This window comes from Oncorhynchus mykiss, chromosome 11, assembly GCF_057628025.1.
Source record: "Oncorhynchus mykiss isolate SJ-2025 chromosome 11, ASM5762802v1, whole genome shotgun sequence".
Lineage (NCBI taxonomy): Eukaryota > Metazoa > Chordata > Actinopteri > Salmoniformes > Salmonidae > Oncorhynchus > Oncorhynchus mykiss.
The window spans coordinates 37,099,783-37,120,227 of NC_143032.1; the positions used below are offsets into that span (position 1 = coordinate 37,099,783).

The following is a 20,445-nucleotide window of genomic DNA, read 5'->3' on the forward strand; positions in this document are numbered from 1 at the left end:
TATATATATATTCAACATATATATATTTTTTATTGGGTTTGGGGCCCCTAAAGTTCAGGGGGATTCTTAGCCAATGCTTATAACTAACCATAAGTTAACAATCTTAGATAGACCAAATAAATTAAATCCAGCTCAGGGCTCCAGCTATCCATTTGGTTTGCTAACTTGCTAGCTAAGTGGCTCGCTTGCGAGATCAATCTTCTTGGTTACAGCAGAGACAATCAATCCCCTCCTGGATCAAGATCCCTGCTGACTAAATTTGTTTTGTACTTAAAAATATATATATAATAATAATTGCGCCCCTAGGTGTTCACTGCCGGTAATATCGTGTACCCACAAGAACGGTATAAAGGTATGTACATCTGGATATGCCCAACCCTATTAAACAGATTTGTATTTTCACATGACCCTTGGCTTTTATGTCAACTTGTGCAAATGGGCATTAAGCGTTACAAAGTTGCCAATAATTCCAATTGATAGCAGGCAGTTTATAATGATAATAATCGGCATGTAAACAGAATAATTCCAAGTCATCACAATCCAACGTTGCCATGGTAGAATGCTTATCACAGAAATGTTGTTTTTGTATTGTTTGCACATCCGAATAGTGCTGTCTGCGAAGGACACTTTCTGCGGTTATTATGCAGAATAAGGTACAACTTTGGGCATGGGCATTTGGACACGCCAACGTAGATGCCGAGTCTATTTTAATGAGTGGCTCGGGCCCCAGCTACTACTAAATGGAGTTTAGGATAGGCTATTTCTATAAATTGTATAATTTGGGTTGCCTATGCCTATTGTAGCTATGTCATCTGCGTAGTGTCATGATTCATCAATGCGCAATGGTCGCTCTGGCACCAAGTTGCACGTAATTCCATCTGCAGCTATGGCTGACTCAATGTTAACATGATGTGGCCTTACCTCTTCCAGAACGTTGACTGTGTTCCTACAGCTCTGCAGGCGGGTCGTGAAGCTGGACGTGGTGGGAGAATTGTAATCCTCTGTTGTCTCCGAGAGAAACTCGGACACCGATATTTGATCCGGCATCCTTCAGCAGGGAATCGCCCAGAAGAGGATTGCAAGAATTGTTGAGAAAATCCTAAATCATGAAAATACAACTGGCGAAGAAAAGTACGAGATGTCTAACTCTGTGACTGGGTCGAAAACTGATAGTTTACAAACTAGAGATAGAATCGAAATAACAAAGACGCGTCTCTTCTCGAATTACTTGGTTGGTTCTCTCCTATGTCTTCACTGTCCCCAAGGGAAACGGGAATGGACACAATTTCGCCCCCCTCCTCTCTTCTCCCCTCGCCCGTATCCCTTGCTTAAATGACCAAAACACAAACGCTTAATTACTGTCCTATGCTGCCTTGCTGTAAAATAGAATAGCGGATTCCATCATAACGTTTTTGCGGATGTTCATTAAGATAGGCTTTTGACGATAATACTTTCTACAATCAGAAATATTTGTATGTAATCTATCATAATCCGTGCTCTCTCGAATTGCAGGATTTCCTTTATTTTCTTATCTTCTTTCAGTTCTATTTTTAATGCAGAACGCAGTTTTGACATTCACAACCACTCTCCCCGCTCTCTCGCTCTCTCGCTCACCCACCCACCTCGGATGATGAGGACAAACAAGGAAGAACTCTGCGCATGTCCATGATCTCCGACATAATACCCAGAGACAGTCCGCAGTAAAAATTCCACTGCTATTTCATTTCCGACCTATGCAATCGTTTAATGGGGCTCTACTGAAGTCATCGAATAATATGCGATGTGAAAAGGAAAATGTAGGCAAGATATACAATTCCAAGCATCCGGAGCATTAGCCTAGACGATCATAATAGCCTATAGCAACTGATATTTACCAATTATATATGTATATTTAGAAATACAAATTGACTGTACTACTGTGTTCTTTATTTAAATAAAATGAGCTTATTTATTAACATGTACAATAGTTTATATTAATTGGAGCCTAAAGAAATGCATTAAAACATACTTTTTCTGACTGAAAAACCTCAACGGTGTACATTGTAGCTTACTTATTGGACAATTGTTATTATATTTATCAGATCTCTTAAATGTGTTACTGTACTAGATCTGAAAACCTATCCATTCACATTGATGGTAACTTCCATTGCCCATAATAGGGATTTTATTATCTGGTGCTACAAGTGTGTGTCCTGCAGGTGATAAAATTAAGTGCATGCAACCCTGCTGTATGGAATAATTGGAATGTTCTCATTTTGTCGCTCCAACATTGAGAAAAACCTTTGTCAGTGAATAGAGGTGTTTAATCAGATAGGCTAGGCTCCTGGTCAATTTACACAGGCTACTAAACTAGAGAAATACCCACAAATGTTTTTGACTGAATGCTTTTAGATACAAAGTATCAAGAGAATAGTCTCTGAATATTATGATGTGACACACTGTTTCACATGAATGCTAGTACCAACAGAATTGAGAGGGTCTTACCTACTCGGATTCCATAAAGAATCTTTAGAAGAGAAACTTGACAGACGGGAAGAGGAGGATCTCATGACTTGACTCATTGACTGTCACCTTATGACCTAAATCAAATAAATAAGAATCACATGAGCAAAGTTCTGTTACTCTCTAGACATCAGATAGTGTGGTATAGCCTGAGGAAAATTAATGAAGACAACACAACTTTATATAATAATATGCCTATCATAGGCAGCTAGTCTATTCATAAATAATTTTACCACCCTGGAATGTACTCTGATGAGAAAGCATTGTTTTGCATAGATTAATAAATAACTTTTAATAGGTTCATTGGGTAGCTAACATACAAGTTATAAAACATTTGTATGAATTTTTTTTTATCTCTAACCCTTTCAAGAGCGCTCATATTCCAAAGAAAAATAATATACACTGCCACGCCTAAACTTACCGAAATCGATGCACGTCCAATTTGGAATCTGAACAGAGAGGGAATGTCCACTTGATTGACGCAAAGAAGAATAGGCCTGCTTGCTGCGCGCATCATTTCAGCCTCATTTTTAATATTCATTCAACAGAGTAAAGAGTTGAGAGAAGGAGAGAGTGATGTCCTCCCGCAAAGGATCTCGTGAAGATCAGTCACAGCGCGGGGCAGGAAGGGAGAAACCAAACCCACCATGTGAGCAGGAAAATAGCCACTTACAATGAGCAGGATCTAAGAGCTCATGGCACAGGAACTGAGGAAATACAGAAGGCAGTCAAACAGGAAATGTGGGATCTGGTAAACAGAAGAAGCCAAGAAGTTTCCTTACCCCCTGAAGCTGATTTGAACTACAGCTGGGGGAAAGTTAGGCTATTTGTCATAGATAACCACAGACAGTTATTTGTTGAAGTCAAGCTTCAAGTTTATTGTTGAAATAAAAGACAAAAGGGTTTGAGAACACTATATTCATATTGTTCAACAAAAACATTTGGAATCTTTCCTCTTCTGTCCTCCATTTACCCTCAGACTGGGGCTCCCAGTTGGCACCTCTCCATTACAAAACTATATTTTTTCCCTGTCAGAAAAAGCCTATACACGTGGTTGTTATGTGTCCAGTAATTTTCCTGTTTTTCACTGTGGTGACTTTCTGAACAGACATCTTCACAGAACCGACTGAGTGACTCAACCCTAAGACACCTCATCTATATAAAAACAATGATGAGATCTCATTATCTGAAAAAGTCTTGACTGAAATAAAAGCATAGACTAAAGCTTTGACCTAGCTCATTATGCAGAACTGTTATAGCCTTGTGTATCATCTCAGAGAGAGTTAACCATTTGCAGAGTTGCATTATCTCTGAAATATTTTTTAAATCAACAGCCTAGTGACCCAAGTCCACAAATCCTTTATAGAAGCCTCTGACGACCTTGATCCCATTACACTACTGCTAAGAGAGACTGTCCTTAGGCCATAGGTACCAGTCTATTGCACCTGTCTGTCTTTCTGGCTGGCTTTCTCACTGAGACACTATGTATGTGATGGGTGTGTAGACCTAAGGGTGGGATCATTTGTCTGCACAAGACTGTGGGAAGAATTTTCTCCATGCGGGACAATATATTATTCTATTCAGTTATATTCTTTTTTTATTCCATTCAGTTCTATTCTATTCAGATCAGTTATATTTAATTCCATTCCATTCTATTCTCTCCAGGAAAAAGTATCACCCAATGGTAACTGGTGACACTGTGGATCATGGTGCATGATGACCTAGGGTCCCCCTGCTGGTTATTCCAAGCAGATGGATGTCCAGTCCTGCCAGTGAGTCTCAATAAAGTTGGGTGACATAACTTCAAACCCCTTTGCAGAATCTGGAAGAATCGTCGGGGCTCGTGCCAACCACAAGACAAGAGATATCAATTATGTAAGAAGAGGAGACGTTTTATTATGTTTCATTGTGGGAAATACATGCAAACAGTGGCATTTAATCCCCCAACAACAGTAAAAACCTTCGGGTGGGAGAAGAACGTGAGCCACTGCCAACTAACTTGCATCAGCTGGGGTTGAATGGCTGAGTGCTCAGTCACAGGTAAGAAGTAACATTAGGCTAGCTAGCAGCTAACTTGGCTTGATGGCTAGTTAGCTTGCTCCTTTTAGTTTTAAAGAGAAAAGCTAACGTTAACCCTTAGCTCCCATGCTATTTAGCTCAATCATATCAAAGTCAAATGACAGGGTTTGTGTTGAGCGCAGTTGTGAAATTGCACTCTGCATTAGCTTAACTAACGTTACGTTAACGTTAACGTTAGCAAGCTAGCGGACTGAGACAAATTCTCTCACTCAGTGACTCACTTCGCTAGTCTTTGGTTGTCAGTGTGGCCACACTGTTAGACGCGTGTTCATTTAACTTTAGCTTGAGAAGCTGGCTGTTTAGCTAGTTAGCTACACAGCCTAGGCTAGGTACTGGTGGAGTCATGCGGACTTTTAGCAATGGCGATGCCCTTGCTTGTCTAAGGAAAGCCAGTGAGAACCTCTAACAAATAGTGAACGTTGTTGCCTACTTATGTGATGATGGTAAACAAAGTCTGTCTAACTAGATGACGTGCTCTAGTATCAAAGTCCAGAAGAGGTGATCTGTCATACTCAGATCCTTGACACGACTCCAAAGACGAGGAGAACGAAGATGTCAACATAAACGCCTTGTCTTTGGCGTCTCGTGTCAAGGATGTACTTGCAGCCTGTCAAGTTTGTTAACACCGTGGTTGCTACTCATGTTAAGCCACTCAGTAACACGTAGGTTATGTCTTTTCATATATAGACTCTCTGGATTTTAATCCAGATGGGCCTTCATCACGACAGAAACAAAACCAACACCAGTCCAGGAGGGGTCGAGCCAGAGTGGACCACAACCGTACTTGGAGTAGTCCTAATAATTATGTCCCACTGCCGCAGCAACAGCAAGACCATTTTCACCATGGGGTCAAATCATCTCATGACAATGTCCTAGTAAACTTCCATCCTCCTCCCCACCACAGAGAGGATGTACAGAGGGGTCGAGGAAGAGGGAGTAATGGAAGTTGTGGGGGAGGTGGCCGGGGCTCAAGGGGCCGGAATCCGAGGTGGAATAGGCCTGGGGTTGAAATTGGCACTGGGCCCCTTGGCTTACCTGGGGGCCACCATGGACTGGTTGGTGGAGGCTACAGGCCTGGAACACTCCACATGGAGAGGGGACCCCCCATTGACGGGCCTAGCTGGCGTCGAGACCCTGGGGGCCGGGGGGGAGAGGTGGGGCCTGCCCACGAAGACCACCAGGACACCCGGCCTAAAAAGCCCCGGAGGTTCAGCCAGGAGCCACGGAGAGGAGAGAGGAGCTCTAAAGGACCTCCTCACTCTCTGGACAAGCAGGAGAACCAGGAAAACCATGCTACAGGAGGAGGGGGAGGAGGCTGGGATCTGGTTGAGCCCAGAGAAGAAACCCGATCATTAGAAATTGGAACCAGAAACCGTAAAGGCGGTAGGACCGAGGACAGGAACCGCCATGTTGACCCTCGAAAGAAATTCCAAGAGCCAAAGCGAAGCCAGGGGCCGATCAAAGAATATCCCCAGGAGAGGAAGGAGCCTGAAAGGGGAGCCAGCGGCAGAGACATCCTCCCTGCCCATCATGACAAACTGGGCCCCAGCACTGAAGAAGAGCCCAACTGGAGCGGTCAGGGGAAATGCACCCCCCTGCAGGACAGAGGCCAGAGGAGAACACCCAAATATGACTACAGGCCTGGGCAGAAGAGGGGGGACAACAACATGCCCAACAAGAGCAAGGAGACACAGACAGGTGAGAGGGCAGTTTCACAGAAAAAAAAATAACCAAATGAAAACACTAAGCTAAAGAATATCTGAAAACATTTTTTATTAGATCGGTCATTTGTGAATGAGTTTGCTCTGAGAGCAGTTATCATGTTGATTGTATGTTCCAAATGGCACCCTTTTCTCTACATAGTGCACTACTTTTAACCAAAGCCCTATGAGCCATGATCAAAAGCAGTGCACTATATAGGGAATAGGATGCCATTTGGGATTGAACCATCATTATTAAGACCACTCCAGTTATGGTCCACTCTGGCTCTGACCCTCCTGGACTGGTGCTGGTTATGTTTTGGAGTCTCTAGTGACTCTCTCCATCTCTGTCCAGGTTGCCTGATTGAGCAGCTGTCCGAGGAGAAGTATGAGTGCATGGTGTGCTGTGAGGTGATCAGGGTGATGGCACCTGTCTGGAGCTGTCTCAGCTGCTTCCATGTCTTCCATCTCAACTGCATCAAGAAGTGGGCCCGCTCCCCAGCCTCACAGGCAGATGGTAGGCCGAACACAGACAGACCAACAGGCAGACACGTGTGCAATTAAGCACTGCCCAGCAGTCACTCATTCAGCTGTGCATCTATTCATGACTTTTAACACAATAGTCCTCCATAGATAGCACATTGCTGCTCCACCCAGACAATATAGGAGTGCACATTCTGCACGACAGATGAGGCTACAATATCCACTGTAGCAAAAATGCGGCCCCAGTGACCTTATCCTAATTGCAGTGGCCTTCTATTATCTTAATTGCAGCTAATGTGCGCTGTTACTTCTGTACTAACAATGTCACAATATATTGTAACTTTATAAGATGTAACTTTATTTAAGATGTAGTTCACATTTTGTGGACAACCATCATTCTTAAAGAGATCTGTGAAGGATGCTATATGTGATATTCAAGCTTTTGTTCTAATTTGCAGAAACAAATGATGGGTGGAGGTGTCCAGCTTGTCAGAATGTTGTCTTCCAACCCCCAAACACCTACAAGTGCTTCTGTGGTAAGTGATTAGCTAATAGCCATTATTCCCAGACAGTAGTGCATCCCTAGTCTTCCTTGCTCGTTGAGATGCTTTGCTCATTATGTAAGGGATAATCAACAAGGGGTTATGCGTTCTATGGAAAATAATGAATGACTCGCGTCGCATTGGCTTGAAGGGCATTCTAGAGAATGCATTATTTAAGTGATAAGGCCCGAGATTGTCGAGGCCCGGCAAACCGTGCTAATATATCCTCCAAACTCTGGCTTTGAGGGCGTTATCACTTTTATACAACGGTTTACCAACATATTCAAATAATGATTGACATATTTTCATTAAAAATGTTATTTTGATATATTATTCATACTTTTCCCATCCTTTCACAAGCTATAGTCCCAACACAAACCTAGGGTTGCAACTAGGGCTGTTGCGATGACCGTATGACTGCCTCCACGTGACCGATTAGTCACAGTAGTTAGGCTTCTCCAAGCTCTTATGCTGGGTAGCTCTTATCCTGGGGCGGCAGGGTAGCCTAGTGGTTAGAGCGTTGGACTAGTAACCGTAAGGTTGCAAGTTCAAACCCCCGAGCTGACAAGGTACAAATCAGTTAACCCACTGTTCCTAGGCCGTCATTGAAAATAAGAATTGGTTGCCTAGTTAAATAAAGGTTAAACATTTTTTAAATGCTGCTGATGGTAGCCTACCAAGCATGCTAACTGCCTGGTGCTTAGCACTGTATTGTCCACTCTAATCAATCTGACATCAATGCAAAGGAAACCAAAATTCTAATCAAACACTTCGAGAGCCCATGATCTCATGTTGTGCAACATTTCTACAGGCTATGCAATTGCGGGAGAAAACAAGAGTGATGGGCGCTAATAAAAAGAGGATCCCATCAGCTTTCCATACATAGGCTAGGCCTATATTTATTTCTCAACTTTCCTAATATTAAACACATTGCTTATATTTACAACAGGAGTATAGGCTACCTGGCTGGCATGAAAATAAACCATGGGGGAAACCTAGTCAGTTGTGCAACTGACTGCCTTAAGCGGAAATGTCTTCCGCATTTAACCCAACCCCTCTGAATCAGGGAGGTGCGGGGGGCTGCCTTAATCGACATCCATGTCTTCTGCGCCAGGGGAACAGTGGGTTAACAGCCTTGCTCTGAGGCAGAACAACAGATTTTTACCTTGTCAGCTCGGGGATTCGATCAAGCAACATTTTTGTTACTGACCCAACGCTCTAACCACTAGGCCACCTGCTACCAAAGGGTCCTCCGTTTGCTATTTACAGTTGAAGTCGGAAGTTTACATACACCTTAGCCAAATACATTTAAACTCAGTTTGTCACAATTCCTGACATTTAATCGTAGTAAAAATTCCCTGTCTTAGGTCAGTTAGGATCACCACTTTTTTATTTTAAGAATGTGAAATGTCAGAATAATAGTAGAGAATTATTTTATTTCAGCTTTTATTTCTTTCATCTCATTCCCAGTGGGTCAGAAGTTTACATGCACTCAATTAGTATTTGTTAGCGTTGCCTTTAAATTGTTAAACTTGGGTCAAACTTTTAAGGTAGCCTTCCACAGGCTTCCCACAATAAGTTGGGGGAATTTTGGCCTATTCCTCCTGACAGAGCTGGTGTAACTGAGTCAGGTTTGTAGGCCTCCTTGCTTGCACATGCTTTTTCAGTTCTGCCCACACATTTTCTATAGGATTGAGGTCAGGGCTTTGTGATGGCCACTTCAATACCTTGACTTTGTTGTCCTTAAGCCATTTTGCCACAACTTTGGAAGTATGCTTGGGGTCATTGTCCATTTGGAAGACCCATTTGCAACCAAGCTTTAACTTCCTGACTGATATCTTAATGTTGCTTCAATATATCCACATAATTTTCCTTTTCATGAAGCCATCTATTTTGTGAAGTGCACCAGTCCCTCCTGCAGTAAAGCACCCCTACAACATGTTGCTGCCCCCGTGCTTCACGTTTGGGATGGTGTTCTTCGGCTTGCAAGCCTCCCTCCAAACATAACAATGGTCATTATGGCCAAACAGTTCTATTTTTGTTTCATCAGACATTTCTCCAAAAAGTAATTTCTTTGTCACCATGTGCAGTTGCAAACTGTAATCTGGCTTTTTTATGGCGGTTTTAGAGCAGTGGCTTCTTCCTTGCTGAGCGGCCTTTCAGGTTATGTCGATATAGATACTTTTGTACCTGTTTCCTCCAGCATCTTCACAAGGTCCTTTGCTGTTCTGGGATTGATTTGCACTTTTCATACCAAAGTACGTTCATCTGTAGGAGACAGAACGCGTCTCCTTCCTGAGCGGTAAGACGGCTGCATGGTCCCATGGTGTTTATACTTGCGTACTAATGTTTGTACAGATGAACGTGGTACGTTCAGGCGTTTGAAAATTGCTCCCAATGATGAACCAGACTTGTGGAGGTCTCAATTTTTTTTTCTGAGGTCTTGGCTGATTTCTTTTGATTTTCCCATGATGTCAAGCCCTGAGGCACTGAGTTTGATGGTAGGCCTTGAAATTAATCCACAGGTACACCTCCAATTGACTGCACCCGCACGCCTGACTAGCATCACCACCCTGGATGGTTCCGACCTTGAATATGTGGACATCTATAAGTACCTAGGTGTCTGGCTAGACTGTAAACTCTCCTTCCAGACTCATATCAAACATCTCCAATCGAAAATCAAATCTAGAGTCGGCTTTCTATTCCGCAACAAAGCCTCCTTCACTCACGCCGCCAAACTTACCCTAGTAAAACTGACTATCCTACCGATCCTCGACTTCGGCGATGTCATCTACAAAATTGCTTCCAACACTCTACTCAGCAAACTGGATGCAGTTTATCACAGTGCCATCCGTTTTGTCACTAAAGCACCTTATACCACCCACCACTGCGACCTGTATGCTCTAGTCGGCTGGCCCTCGCTACATATTCGTCGCCAGACCCACTGGCTCCAGGTCATCTACAAGTCCATGCTAGGTAAAGCTCCGCCTTATCTCAGTTCACTGGTCACGATGGCAACACCCACCCGTAGCACGCGCTCCAGCAGGTGTATCTCACTGATCATCCCTAAAGCCAACACCTCATTTGGCCGCCTTTCGTTCCAGGTCTCTGCTGCCTGTGACTGGAACGAATTGCAAAAATCGCTGAAGTTGGAGACTTTTATCTCCCTCACCAACTTCAAACATCTGCTATCTGAGCAGCTAACCGATCGCTGCAGCTGTACATAGTCTATCGGTAAATAGCCCACCCATTTTTACCTACCTCATCCCCATACTGTTTTTATTTATTTACTTTTCTGCTCTTTTGCACACCAATATCTCTGTACATGACCATCTGATCATTTGTCGCTCCAGTGTTAATCTGCAAAATTGTAATTATTCGCCTACCTCCTCATGCCTTTTGCACACAATGTATATAGACTCTTTTTTTTTCTACTGTGTTATTGACTTGTTAATTGTTTACTCCATGTGTAACTCTGTGTTGTCTGTTCACACTGCTATGCTTTATCTTGGCCAGGTCGCAGTTGCAAATGAGAACTTGTTCTCAACTAGCCTACCTGGTTAAATAAAGGTGAAATATTTTATTTTATTTTATGTCATTTAGCCTATCAGAAGCTTCTCAAGCCATGACATCATTTTTTTCTTCTTCCCTGAGCAGTTTAAAGGCACAGTGAATTTAGTGTATGTAAACTTCTGACCCACTGGAATTGTGATACAGTGAAATAATCTGTCTGTAAACAATTGTTGGAAAAAATACTTGTCATGCACAAAGTAGATGTCCTACCTGACTTGCCAAAACTATAGTTAGTTGACAAGAAATTTGTGGAGTGGTTGAAAAACGAGTTTTAATGACTCCAACCTAAGTGTATGTAAACTTCTGACTTCAACTGTAAGTGCATAGACGACATGTTTTTTCCTGCTGCCCCTGTTTCGATACAGGTGTATGATAATGGTCCATTCTAAATCGAAACAAATGTCACATTATTAAATCAACTTTTCAGACGCCTCGTGTTGCCTAGCCCATAGCCCTATATGTTTTAATAAGGTTTGTATCACAACTATCACATAGTTTTGTGTGTTCCTTCCAAACAACTGTACTTTAGCTTCATCTGTCCATAGTATTTTGCCAGTAGCACTGTGGAACAGCCAGGTGCTCTTTTGTGAACTTCAGATGTGCAGTAATGTTTTTTGGGGGACAGCAGTGGCTTCATCCATGGTGTCCTACCATGAACAAGATTCTCGTTCAGTGTTTTTACATATTGTAGACTCGTCAACAGAGATGTTGGCATGTTCCAGAGATTTCTGTAAGTCTTTATCTGATAGTCTAGGATTCTTCTTAACCTCTTGGAGCATTCTGCTCTGTGCTCTTGCAGCCACTCCTAGGGAGAGTAGCAACAGTGGTGAACTTTCTACATGTATAGACCATTTGTCTTACCATGGACTGATGAACATCAAGGCTTTTAGAGATACTTTTGTAACCCTGTCCAGCTTTATGCAAGACAACAATTATTCATCTTAGGTCTTCTGAGATGTCTTTTGTTCGAGGCATGGTTCACATCAGGCAATGCTTCTTGTGAATCGCAAACTCAAATTTAGTGTTTTTAAAAAATAAAATAAAAATTAGGCATGGAAGCTTTAACCAAAATCTCCAATCTCGTCTCATTGATTGGACTCCAGGTTAGCTGACTCTTGATTCCATTTAGCTTTTGGAGAAGTCATTAGCCTAGGGCTTCACATACTTTTTCCAACCTACACTGTGAATGTTTTAAATTGTGTATTCAATATATACAAGAAAAGTACAAGAATTGTTATTAGTTGAAGCACACTGTCTATTGTTGTGACTTAAAACTTGATCTGATCTTCATCTATGACACATTTCTGCAGAAATTCCAAAGTTTCAAGTTTGGGGATGGTAATTTTCACCATAAACATTCACCTGCTTTTTATAATAAAAGCATTACATGCATAATTGCATTTGCGGTCACTTTTGGTAATGGTGTTTTCCGCAAATGGAACATTTGCGCTTATAGCCTACTACCATGTGCGCATTACTGCGCTTATAATGTGAAGAAATAAACTATTAGGCTATCAACATGTTAAGCTAAACTTTCTTATCCGTTGCGTCAGCCTCATTGCCTAAAAACGTTTTCTTCCATGCTAGTGGTTGTATTAATTTGGGATCTATCGCATCATCAACTGTCCCAGACTGTTTGGAATATTTATTTCTGGCACAGAATATAATAATAATAATTTTGTACTATGGGGGATAGTAGATTGACATAAGCAAGTGCTTTCGCTGTTTGTTAGGACTACTCATCTTGTTTTAGTCAGCGCCCAGTTGTGTCCCCGATTACGGCCCACAAAAGGGGATGCCGCCGGGAAATTCAAGGCATTATCAAGCGCTTGTCAAATTGTGAATGAGGGACAATTGGAGTGTGTACAGCCTGAGCAAAAAACTAAGCAGAGCTTAGTAGAACATCTTTTGTATGTTTGTAGAACTACAGTTAATAACTCTAAATTAAGCATATGGGAGTACCTATTTCTTTGTTAACATCTCAACACAGAATAGATGCATGTGCGCACTCCCTCAAATCCTTTGGAGAAAATGTAAATTTTATTTTGCTTTGTTCAATTGTATTCTTCATACTATAAAATAATGCCACGAAATTACATGTTATCCCAGGCTATGATTTAATTGTAAACAAATCTTATCTGCTAAATAAAAGTGTTTTCCACAGCCATTTGGCACATCAGGACCTAGGCTATATTACATGGATTTATTACTTTTTAAAATGTGTGGTTTGCCAGGGGATACTAAATGTGTTTATGTTAATGGTAAATTACCGTGAGACCGACCATTATTTGCTTGACATTCACCGACTGACAATTTTGTGACCTCCACAGCCCTAGTTGCAGTCCTAGTTGTTCGTTCTATCAGTCCTAGTTGTTCGTTCTATCAGTTCGGTTGCTAGAGACGTAACCCAGTCGTGCAGACTTTTTGTTCTGTAACGTTTGTTCTAAATGTTCCATTGCCATACTGACTGGCAATGTTCTTATCCCTTGCTTGCTTGCTTGCTAGCCAGCCAACTGTAGCTAACTTAGTCACGTCAAAAAGTGCAGCCAGAATAACAGCAAAGTAGCTGCATTTGCTCAAGCTGTTTTCCAGAGACATTTATTTTGATACATCCATAATAATGAGCTTATGAGGTGCAATTTCGCTCTCCCGTCAGGACACTGTTGTTCAAAGGAGCTAGCCAACAACACAGCTATCACAATCACTTCAAACTAAAGCTGGAAAGACTGCAAACTGGATGCACTTTGACCTTTTTTCAATGGACATTTCTTTGTATATATCCATAAATGATGCCAGCTGATTCATGATTTTGACTGGCTGAGAAATGCTGTCTGCTTGTTTCATCCCAACTCCTGATGCGTTCTTTACTATGGAACAGCTGGGGATTGCATTTGAATTTTGAAACAATTATTCAAATGTCGTAGAGACCGACCGCAAGGTTTCGACAAATCTCCGCTGTTGAAAACTAAATGTTAGTCTAAAAGAAATGTAAGAATGTCTACATACATTTCTATAGTGGGGATCAAGTTTATAAATTGCCTGGTTGGGCTGATGAGACCGTGGATTGCGCAGTCAGATGGAACAGATTAAATAGTCATTTTAACGTCATAGATTTAGCCGGTGGTAATTTGTGGAATAGACACTGCCTGGAATGGGAGGTCTTTAACCAATCAGCATTCAGGATTAGATCCACCCGTTGTGTAATTCCCTACGGTATAATACAATGGCTAATGCGTGGAGTTGCACCTTCCGTGGCGCTGCATTATTTTCCAGAGACCGTTTACATGTTATCCCAGGCTATGATTTAACATATTAGAAATGTGTTCAACATCCACTGAAGAAGCTTGCAAGTGTACTAGATAGCTATGATAATAGTTGCCTTGGTAACCAAACAGACTTGCTAGTTTAGCTAACCAAACCATCAATCCTAGCTTGATATTATAAAAATCGAATTCAACAATGAATGTTTTCAATTCAACTTTTGCTTTCAAAAGCTGCTCAAACATAGAACATGTAAGAATGCACTTCATAGCCATTTAATTCTACCATGCATTACAAGGAAATAATGCACGCTCTAGAACAGCGATTCTGAACTTGTGGGTTGCGACCCAAGTGAGTTTTTGAATGGGTCGCAGGTGTCTAAGTAAAAGTAATAATAAATATAAACGAATGTATTAACAAATACTCAGGTCTGAACTTAAACAAGTTAAACCAGGTAGAAAGTGTGTAGAAAAGATCATGAACTTACATTTTTTAAATATTATTTAATTCCAGAAAAAAATATATTTTCAATAGAGCTATTAGTAGTGCTTTTTTGGTTGATTTAGTGGTCTCATACCAGTGAGTTTAACATTCTTCATCAAGAGTATGGGCAAAATGTATTTATTGACAATTAGAGGTGGGCATGTTGGTCCCTTGTTTTATAATTTCTACATTTAGTTTCAATACAGCATTAAAAATAGTTTTCCAGATTGTATATTGATTATTTTTCGCAATGCGAATATTGGTTCATGACTGAGACAACGTGGTTCAGTTTGGGTCCCAAGGCAAAACCAGTTGAGAACCACTGCTCTAGAATGCCCTTCAAGACAATCAAGAGTATTCAACAATGCCATGGTACAAAACAAATAATCATCTTAATGATACTGAACTGATAAAATAAACAAGTAGTAGAAATACATTTCCTTGTCCAGAGTTCTTTCTCTGTACTGTTTCCTTATTCTGGTGTGATTGACAGGCAAAGTGACCAACCCGGAGTTCCAGCGTAGCGAGATCCCACACAGCTGTGGAGATATGTGTGGGAAGAAGAGGAGCGGAGCAGACTGCAAGCACCCCTGTAACATGTGAGACACAACCCAACCCATACATAACGAACCTCATCCCACCACCACATAACAATCTGTGGTTCAACAACATGAAGTGGTTGTCTTGATTGTGTCGCCTCTGTGGTTCTCTCTGCAGCTTGTGTCACCCCGGACCTTGTCCACAGTGTCCTGCCTTTGTCACCAAAGCCTGCATCTGTGGAAGAACCAGGTAGTGTATATCCTCTTGACCTCATGTTTGCGTCCCAAAATGGGCCCATAGGGATCTGGTCAAAAGTAGTGCACTATATAGGGAATAGGGTACCTTTTGGGACTTGGACAAAACTACATTGTAATAACTTACCCACTGTTTATTTACATACATTTGAAGTTGGAAGTTTACATACACCTTAGCCAAATACATTTAAACTCAGTTTTTCACAATTCCTCACATTTAATCCATGTAAATAATTTCCTGTCTTATTTATGTCAGTCACTTTGTTTTAAGAATGTGAAATGTCAGAATAATAGAGAATTATTTATTTAAGCTTTTATTTCTTTCATCATATTCCCAGTGGGTCAGAAGTTCACAAAAACTCAATTAGTATTTGGTAGCGTTGCCTTTAAATTGTTTAACTTGGGTCAAATGCTTCAGATAGCCTTCCACAACCTCCCCACAATATGTTGGGTGAGTTTTGGCCCCTTCCTCCTGACAGAGCTGGTGTAACTGAGTCAGGTTTGTAGGCCTCCTTGCTCGCACATGCTTTTTCAGTTCTGCTCACAAATGTTCTATAGGATTGAGGTCAGGGCTTTGTGATGGCCACTCCAATACCTAGACTTTGTTGTCCTTAAGCCATTTTCCACAACTTTGGAAGTATGCTTGGGGTCATTGTCCATTTGGAAGACCCATTTGCGACCAAGCTTTAACTTCCTGACTGATGTCTTGAGATGTTGCTTCAATATATCCACATAATTTTACTCCCGCTTGATGCCATCTATTTTGTGAAGTGCACCAGTCCCTCCTGCAGCAAAGCACCCCACAACATGATGCTGCCACCCCCGTGCTTCACGTTTGGGATGGTGTTCATCGACTTGCAAGCATCCCCCTTTTTCCTTCAAACATAACGATGGTCTTTATGGCCATTATGGCCATCTTTGTTTCATCAGACCAGAGGACATTTCTCCAAAAAGTACGATCTTTGTTCCCATGTGCAGTTGCAAACCGTAGTCTGGCTTTTTTTATGGCGGTTTTGGAGCAGTGGCTTCTTCCTTGCTGAGCGGCCTTTCAGGTTATGTCAATATAGGACTCGTTTTACTGTGAATATAGATACCTTTGTACCTGTTTCCTCCAGCATCTTCACAAGGTCCTTTGCTGTTCTGGGATTGATTTGCACTTTTCGCACCAAAACACGTTCATCTCTAGGAGACAGAACACTTCTCCTACCTGAGAGGTCAGATGGCTGTGTGGTCCCATAGTGTTTATTCTTGCGTACTATTGTTTGTACAGATGAACGTGGTACCTTCAGGTGTTTGGAAATTGCTCCCAAGGATGAACCAGACTTGTGGAGGTCTAAAATGTATTTTGAGGTCTTGGCTGATTTCTTTTGATTTCCCCATACTGTCAAGCAAAGAGGCACTTGAGTTTGAAGGTATGCTTTGAAATACATCCACAGGTACACCTCCAATTGACTCAAATGATGTCAATTAGCCTATCGGAAGCTTCTATAGCCATGACATAATTTTCTGGAATTTTCCAAGCTGTTTAAAGGCACAGTCAACTTAGTGTATGTAAACTTCTGACTCACTGGAATTGTGATCCAGTGAAATAATCTGTCTGCAAACAATTGTTGGAAAAATGCCTTGTCATGCACAAAGTAGATGTCCTAACCAACTTGCAAACACTACAGTTTGTGAACTTTGGAGTTGTTAAAAAATGAGTTTTAATGACTCCAACCAAGTGTATGTAAACTTCAGCCTTCAACTGTACCTTAGCTTAGGCTGCCAAATGTTCGTCATTTCTGTGTCACTATTACTAAGGTTTAACAATTGGTATAGGAAAAACTTTGCACCTCAGCCCAAACACTCACAGTAAAATACATCCGTACTTCTCTCTGCAGTCAGCCAATGCGGTGTGGCCAGGCCACTGCCATCCACTGTGACAAGCAGTGTGACTTGATCCTCAACTGTACCGAACACACCTGCACCCAGGCGTGCCACAGCGGACTGTGCCAGCCGTGCCAACTACAGGTCCAGCAAGGTGAGATACTACAAGAAGTTCCACATAATCTAAAAAATAGCGATGACTTTGTCCTGGTCTCAATCTCTTAGCTGTGGTAATGCGTTACACTGATGCAGTCTCCTGTTTTTCTTAACCTTTGACCTGCTGACGTGCTATTGCAGTGTGCTTCTGTGGCGTTGTCTATCGGGAGGTGCTGTGTGGGACGGATAAAGACTGCTTTGACGGCTCTGGACACTTCTCCTGTCAGAAAGCATGTGGCAAGTACGTTCTAACCAGCAGATAGAAAGTAACTTTTTAGTTTGCTACTTTGAGAATATGATCTCTTTCCGCCTGAAGATTAGTCAGTAATGTCTTAGCCAGATTTGCGGAGCATCCTTTTCCTTGCTCCAATCATGCCTTGTATATTATTGATTGATTTTCTGATTCGCAAGATTTTCTCGCTCCCAGGATGTTGGACTGTGAGGCCCACCGATGCAAGCAGGTGTGCCACCGTGGGCCGTGCCAGCCGTGCCCACGCTCCCCCAGGCTGGTGAGGAATTGCCCCTGTGGGCAGACGGCCTTGGCCAAGCTCCTGGAGCTGGGCTACCCTGAGCGCCGCAGCTGCTCTGACCCCATCCCTTCCTGTGGCAAGACCTGCAACAAGCCCCTGCCCTGTGGATCCAATGGTAAGACCGACAGTGTGTCCACAGGTATGATCTTTCTATGGGATTTAAATGTGTTGACTTGTTCTCCCATGTCATTACAGAGACCATCCACATCTGTGAGAAGCTGTGCCACGAGGGCTGCTGTGGCCCCTGCACACTCACCTCCACCATCAAATGCAGATGTGGTTCGAAGATCAATGTTAGTCCCCAAAAAGGAGTACTGTACATATATGGTGTTTGTATCATGCTTGTATCGTGAGGGAAAGTCTTCAAATGTAATCAAATTGTATTTGTCACATGCACTGAATACAACCGGTGTAGACCTTACAGTGAAATGCTTACTTACAAGCCCTTAACCAAGAATACTTTACGAAGTTTTAAGAAAAAATAGTTAAGTAAAAAAAATAAAAAATAAAAGTAACAAATAATTAAACAGCAGTAAAAAAACAATAGTGAGGCTATATACAGGGGGTACCGGTACAGCGTTGATGTGCGGGGGCACTGGTTAGTTGAGGTTGTTGAAGTAATATGTACATGTAGGTAGAGTTAGTGACTGCATAGATAATAAACAGAGTAGCAGCAGAGTAAAAGAGGGGTCTGGGTAACCCTTTGATTAGCTGTTCAGGAGTCTTATGGCTTGGGTGTAGAAGTTAAGAAGCCTCTTGGACCTAGACTTGGCACTCCAGTACCGCTTGCTGTGCGGTAGAAGAGAGAACAGTCAATGACTAGGGTGGCTGGAGTCTTTGACAGTTTTTTGGGCTTTCCTCTGACACAGCCTGGTATAGAGGTCCTGGATGGCAGGAAGCTTGGCCCCGGTGATGTACTCGGCCATACGCACTACCCTCTGTAGTGCCTTGCGGGGCCGAGCAGTTGCCCTACCAGGCTGTGATGCAACCAGTCAGGATGCTCTTGATGGTGCAGTCGTAGAACCTATTGAGGATCATAGGACCCCAAATCTTTTCAGTCTCCTGAGGGGGAATAGGTTTTGTTGTGCCCTCTTCACGACTGTCTTAATGTGCTTAGACCATGATAGTTTGTTGACGTGAACACCAAGGAACTTGAAGCTCTCAACCTGCTCTACTACAGCCCCGTCGATGAGCACTCTCCCATTCTGTCTTTTTCCTGTAGTACACAATCAACTCCTTTGTCTTGATCACATTGAGGGAGAGGTTGTTGTCCTGGCACCACATGGCCAGGTCTCTGACCACCTCCCTATAGGCCGTCTCATCATTGTCGGTGATCAGGCCTACCACTATTGTGTCATCAGCAAACTTAATGATGGTGTTGGCGTCGTGCCTGGCCATGCAGTCATGAGTGAACAGGGAGTACAGGAGGTGACTGAGCACGCACCCCTGAGGGGCCCCTGTGTTGAGGATCAGCGTGGTGGACGTGTTCTTACCTACCCTTACCACCTGGGGGTGACCGGTCAGGAAGTCCAGGATCCAGTTGCAGAGGGAGGTGTTTAGTCACAGGGTCCTTAGCTTAGTGATGCGCTTTGAGTACTATGGTGTTGAACGCTGAGCTGTAGTCAATGAATAGCATTCTCACATAGGTGTTCCTTTTGTCCAGGTGGGAAAGGGCAGCTTGGAGTGCAATAGATTGCATCATCTGTGGATCTGTTGGTGCGGTATGCAGATTGGGAGTGGGTCTAGGGTTTCTGGGATAATGGTGTTGATGTGAGCCATGACCAATCTTTCAAAGCACTTCATGGCTACAGATGTGAGTGCTACGGGTCAGTACTCATTTAGGCAGGTTACCTTAGTGTTCTTGGGCACAGACACTATGGTGGTCTGTATGTTGGTATTACAGACTCAGGTGGAAAATATCAGTGAAGACAATTACCAGTTGGTCAGCACATGCTCGGAGTGCACGTCCTGGTAATCCGTCTGGCGCTGCTGCCTTGTGAATGTTGACCTGTTTAAAGGTCTTGCTCACATCGGCAACAGAGAGCGTGATCACACAGTCGTCCGGAACAGCTGATGCTCTCATGCGTGTTTCAGTGTCACTTTCCTAGAAGTGAGCATAAAGTAATTTAGCTCATCTGGTAGGCTTGTGTCAATGGGCAGCTCGCGACTGTGCTTCCTTTTGTAGTCTGTAATAGTTAGCAAGCCTTGCCACCTCCGACAAGTGTCGGAGCCGGTGTAGTACGATTCGATCTTAGTCCTGTATTGACCCTTTGCCTGTTTGATGGTTCGTCGGAGGGCATAGCGGGATTTCTTATAAACTGCCAGGTTAGTCCCGCTCCTTGAAAGCGGCAGCTCTATCCTTTAGCTCAGTGCGGATGTTGCCTGTAATCCATGGCTTCTAGTTTGGGTATGGCCGTACGGTCACTGTGGAGACAACGTCATCAATGCACTTATTGATGAAGCCAGTGACTGATGT

General features: G+C 42.7%; 2 protein-coding genes across 13 annotated transcripts in view; one reads left to right on the forward strand and one right to left on the reverse strand.

The window, feature by feature from the left end:
- LOC110535644 (arf-GAP with SH3 domain, ANK repeat and PH domain-containing protein 1) overlaps positions 1-3,228 on the reverse strand; it is an 82,058-nt gene extending 78,830 nt beyond the window's left edge. For 5 of the 10 annotated variants that reach the window (XR_016484461.1, XM_090189971.1, XM_090189973.1 and 2 more), the window contains exons 1-3: positions 2,924-3,228; positions 2,485-2,579; positions 922-1,048 (exon numbers count right to left, since the gene is read on the reverse strand). Coding sequence is in view for 8 of the 10 variants with exons in the window: in XM_090189971.1 (XP_090046097.1) it covers positions 922-1,048; positions 2,485-2,561 (204 nt within the window). In the remaining 2 variants the exon portion in view is untranslated. Of the gene's footprint in view, positions 1-921; positions 1,643-2,484; positions 2,580-2,923 lie in introns of those variants that run through there. The other 5 variants (XM_090189972.1, XM_090189970.1, XM_090189976.1 and 2 more) reach the window with 2 other exon arrangements.
- A 937-nt stretch (positions 3,229-4,165) lies between these two features.
- LOC110535646 (transcriptional repressor NF-X1) overlaps positions 4,166-20,445 on the forward strand; it is a 30,403-nt gene continuing 14,123 nt past the window's right edge. For 2 of the 3 annotated variants that reach the window (XR_005034621.2, XR_016484464.1), the window contains exons 1-10: positions 4,168-4,542; positions 5,269-6,279; positions 6,637-6,798; positions 7,223-7,300; positions 15,117-15,222; positions 15,341-15,412; positions 17,298-17,437; positions 17,581-17,680; positions 17,867-18,084; positions 18,165-18,262. Coding sequence is in view for 1 of the 3 variants with exons in the window: in XM_036935379.2 (XP_036791274.2) it covers positions 4,521-4,542; positions 5,269-6,279; positions 6,637-6,798; positions 7,223-7,300; positions 15,117-15,222; positions 15,341-15,412; positions 17,298-17,437; positions 17,581-17,680; positions 17,867-18,084; positions 18,165-18,262 (2,007 nt within the window). In the remaining 2 variants the exon portion in view is untranslated. Of the gene's footprint in view, positions 4,543-5,268; positions 6,280-6,636; positions 6,799-7,222; positions 7,301-15,116; positions 15,223-15,340; positions 15,413-17,297; positions 17,438-17,580; positions 17,681-17,866; positions 18,085-18,164; positions 18,263-20,445 lie in introns of all 3 variants that reach the window. The other variant, XM_036935379.2, reaches the window with a different exon arrangement.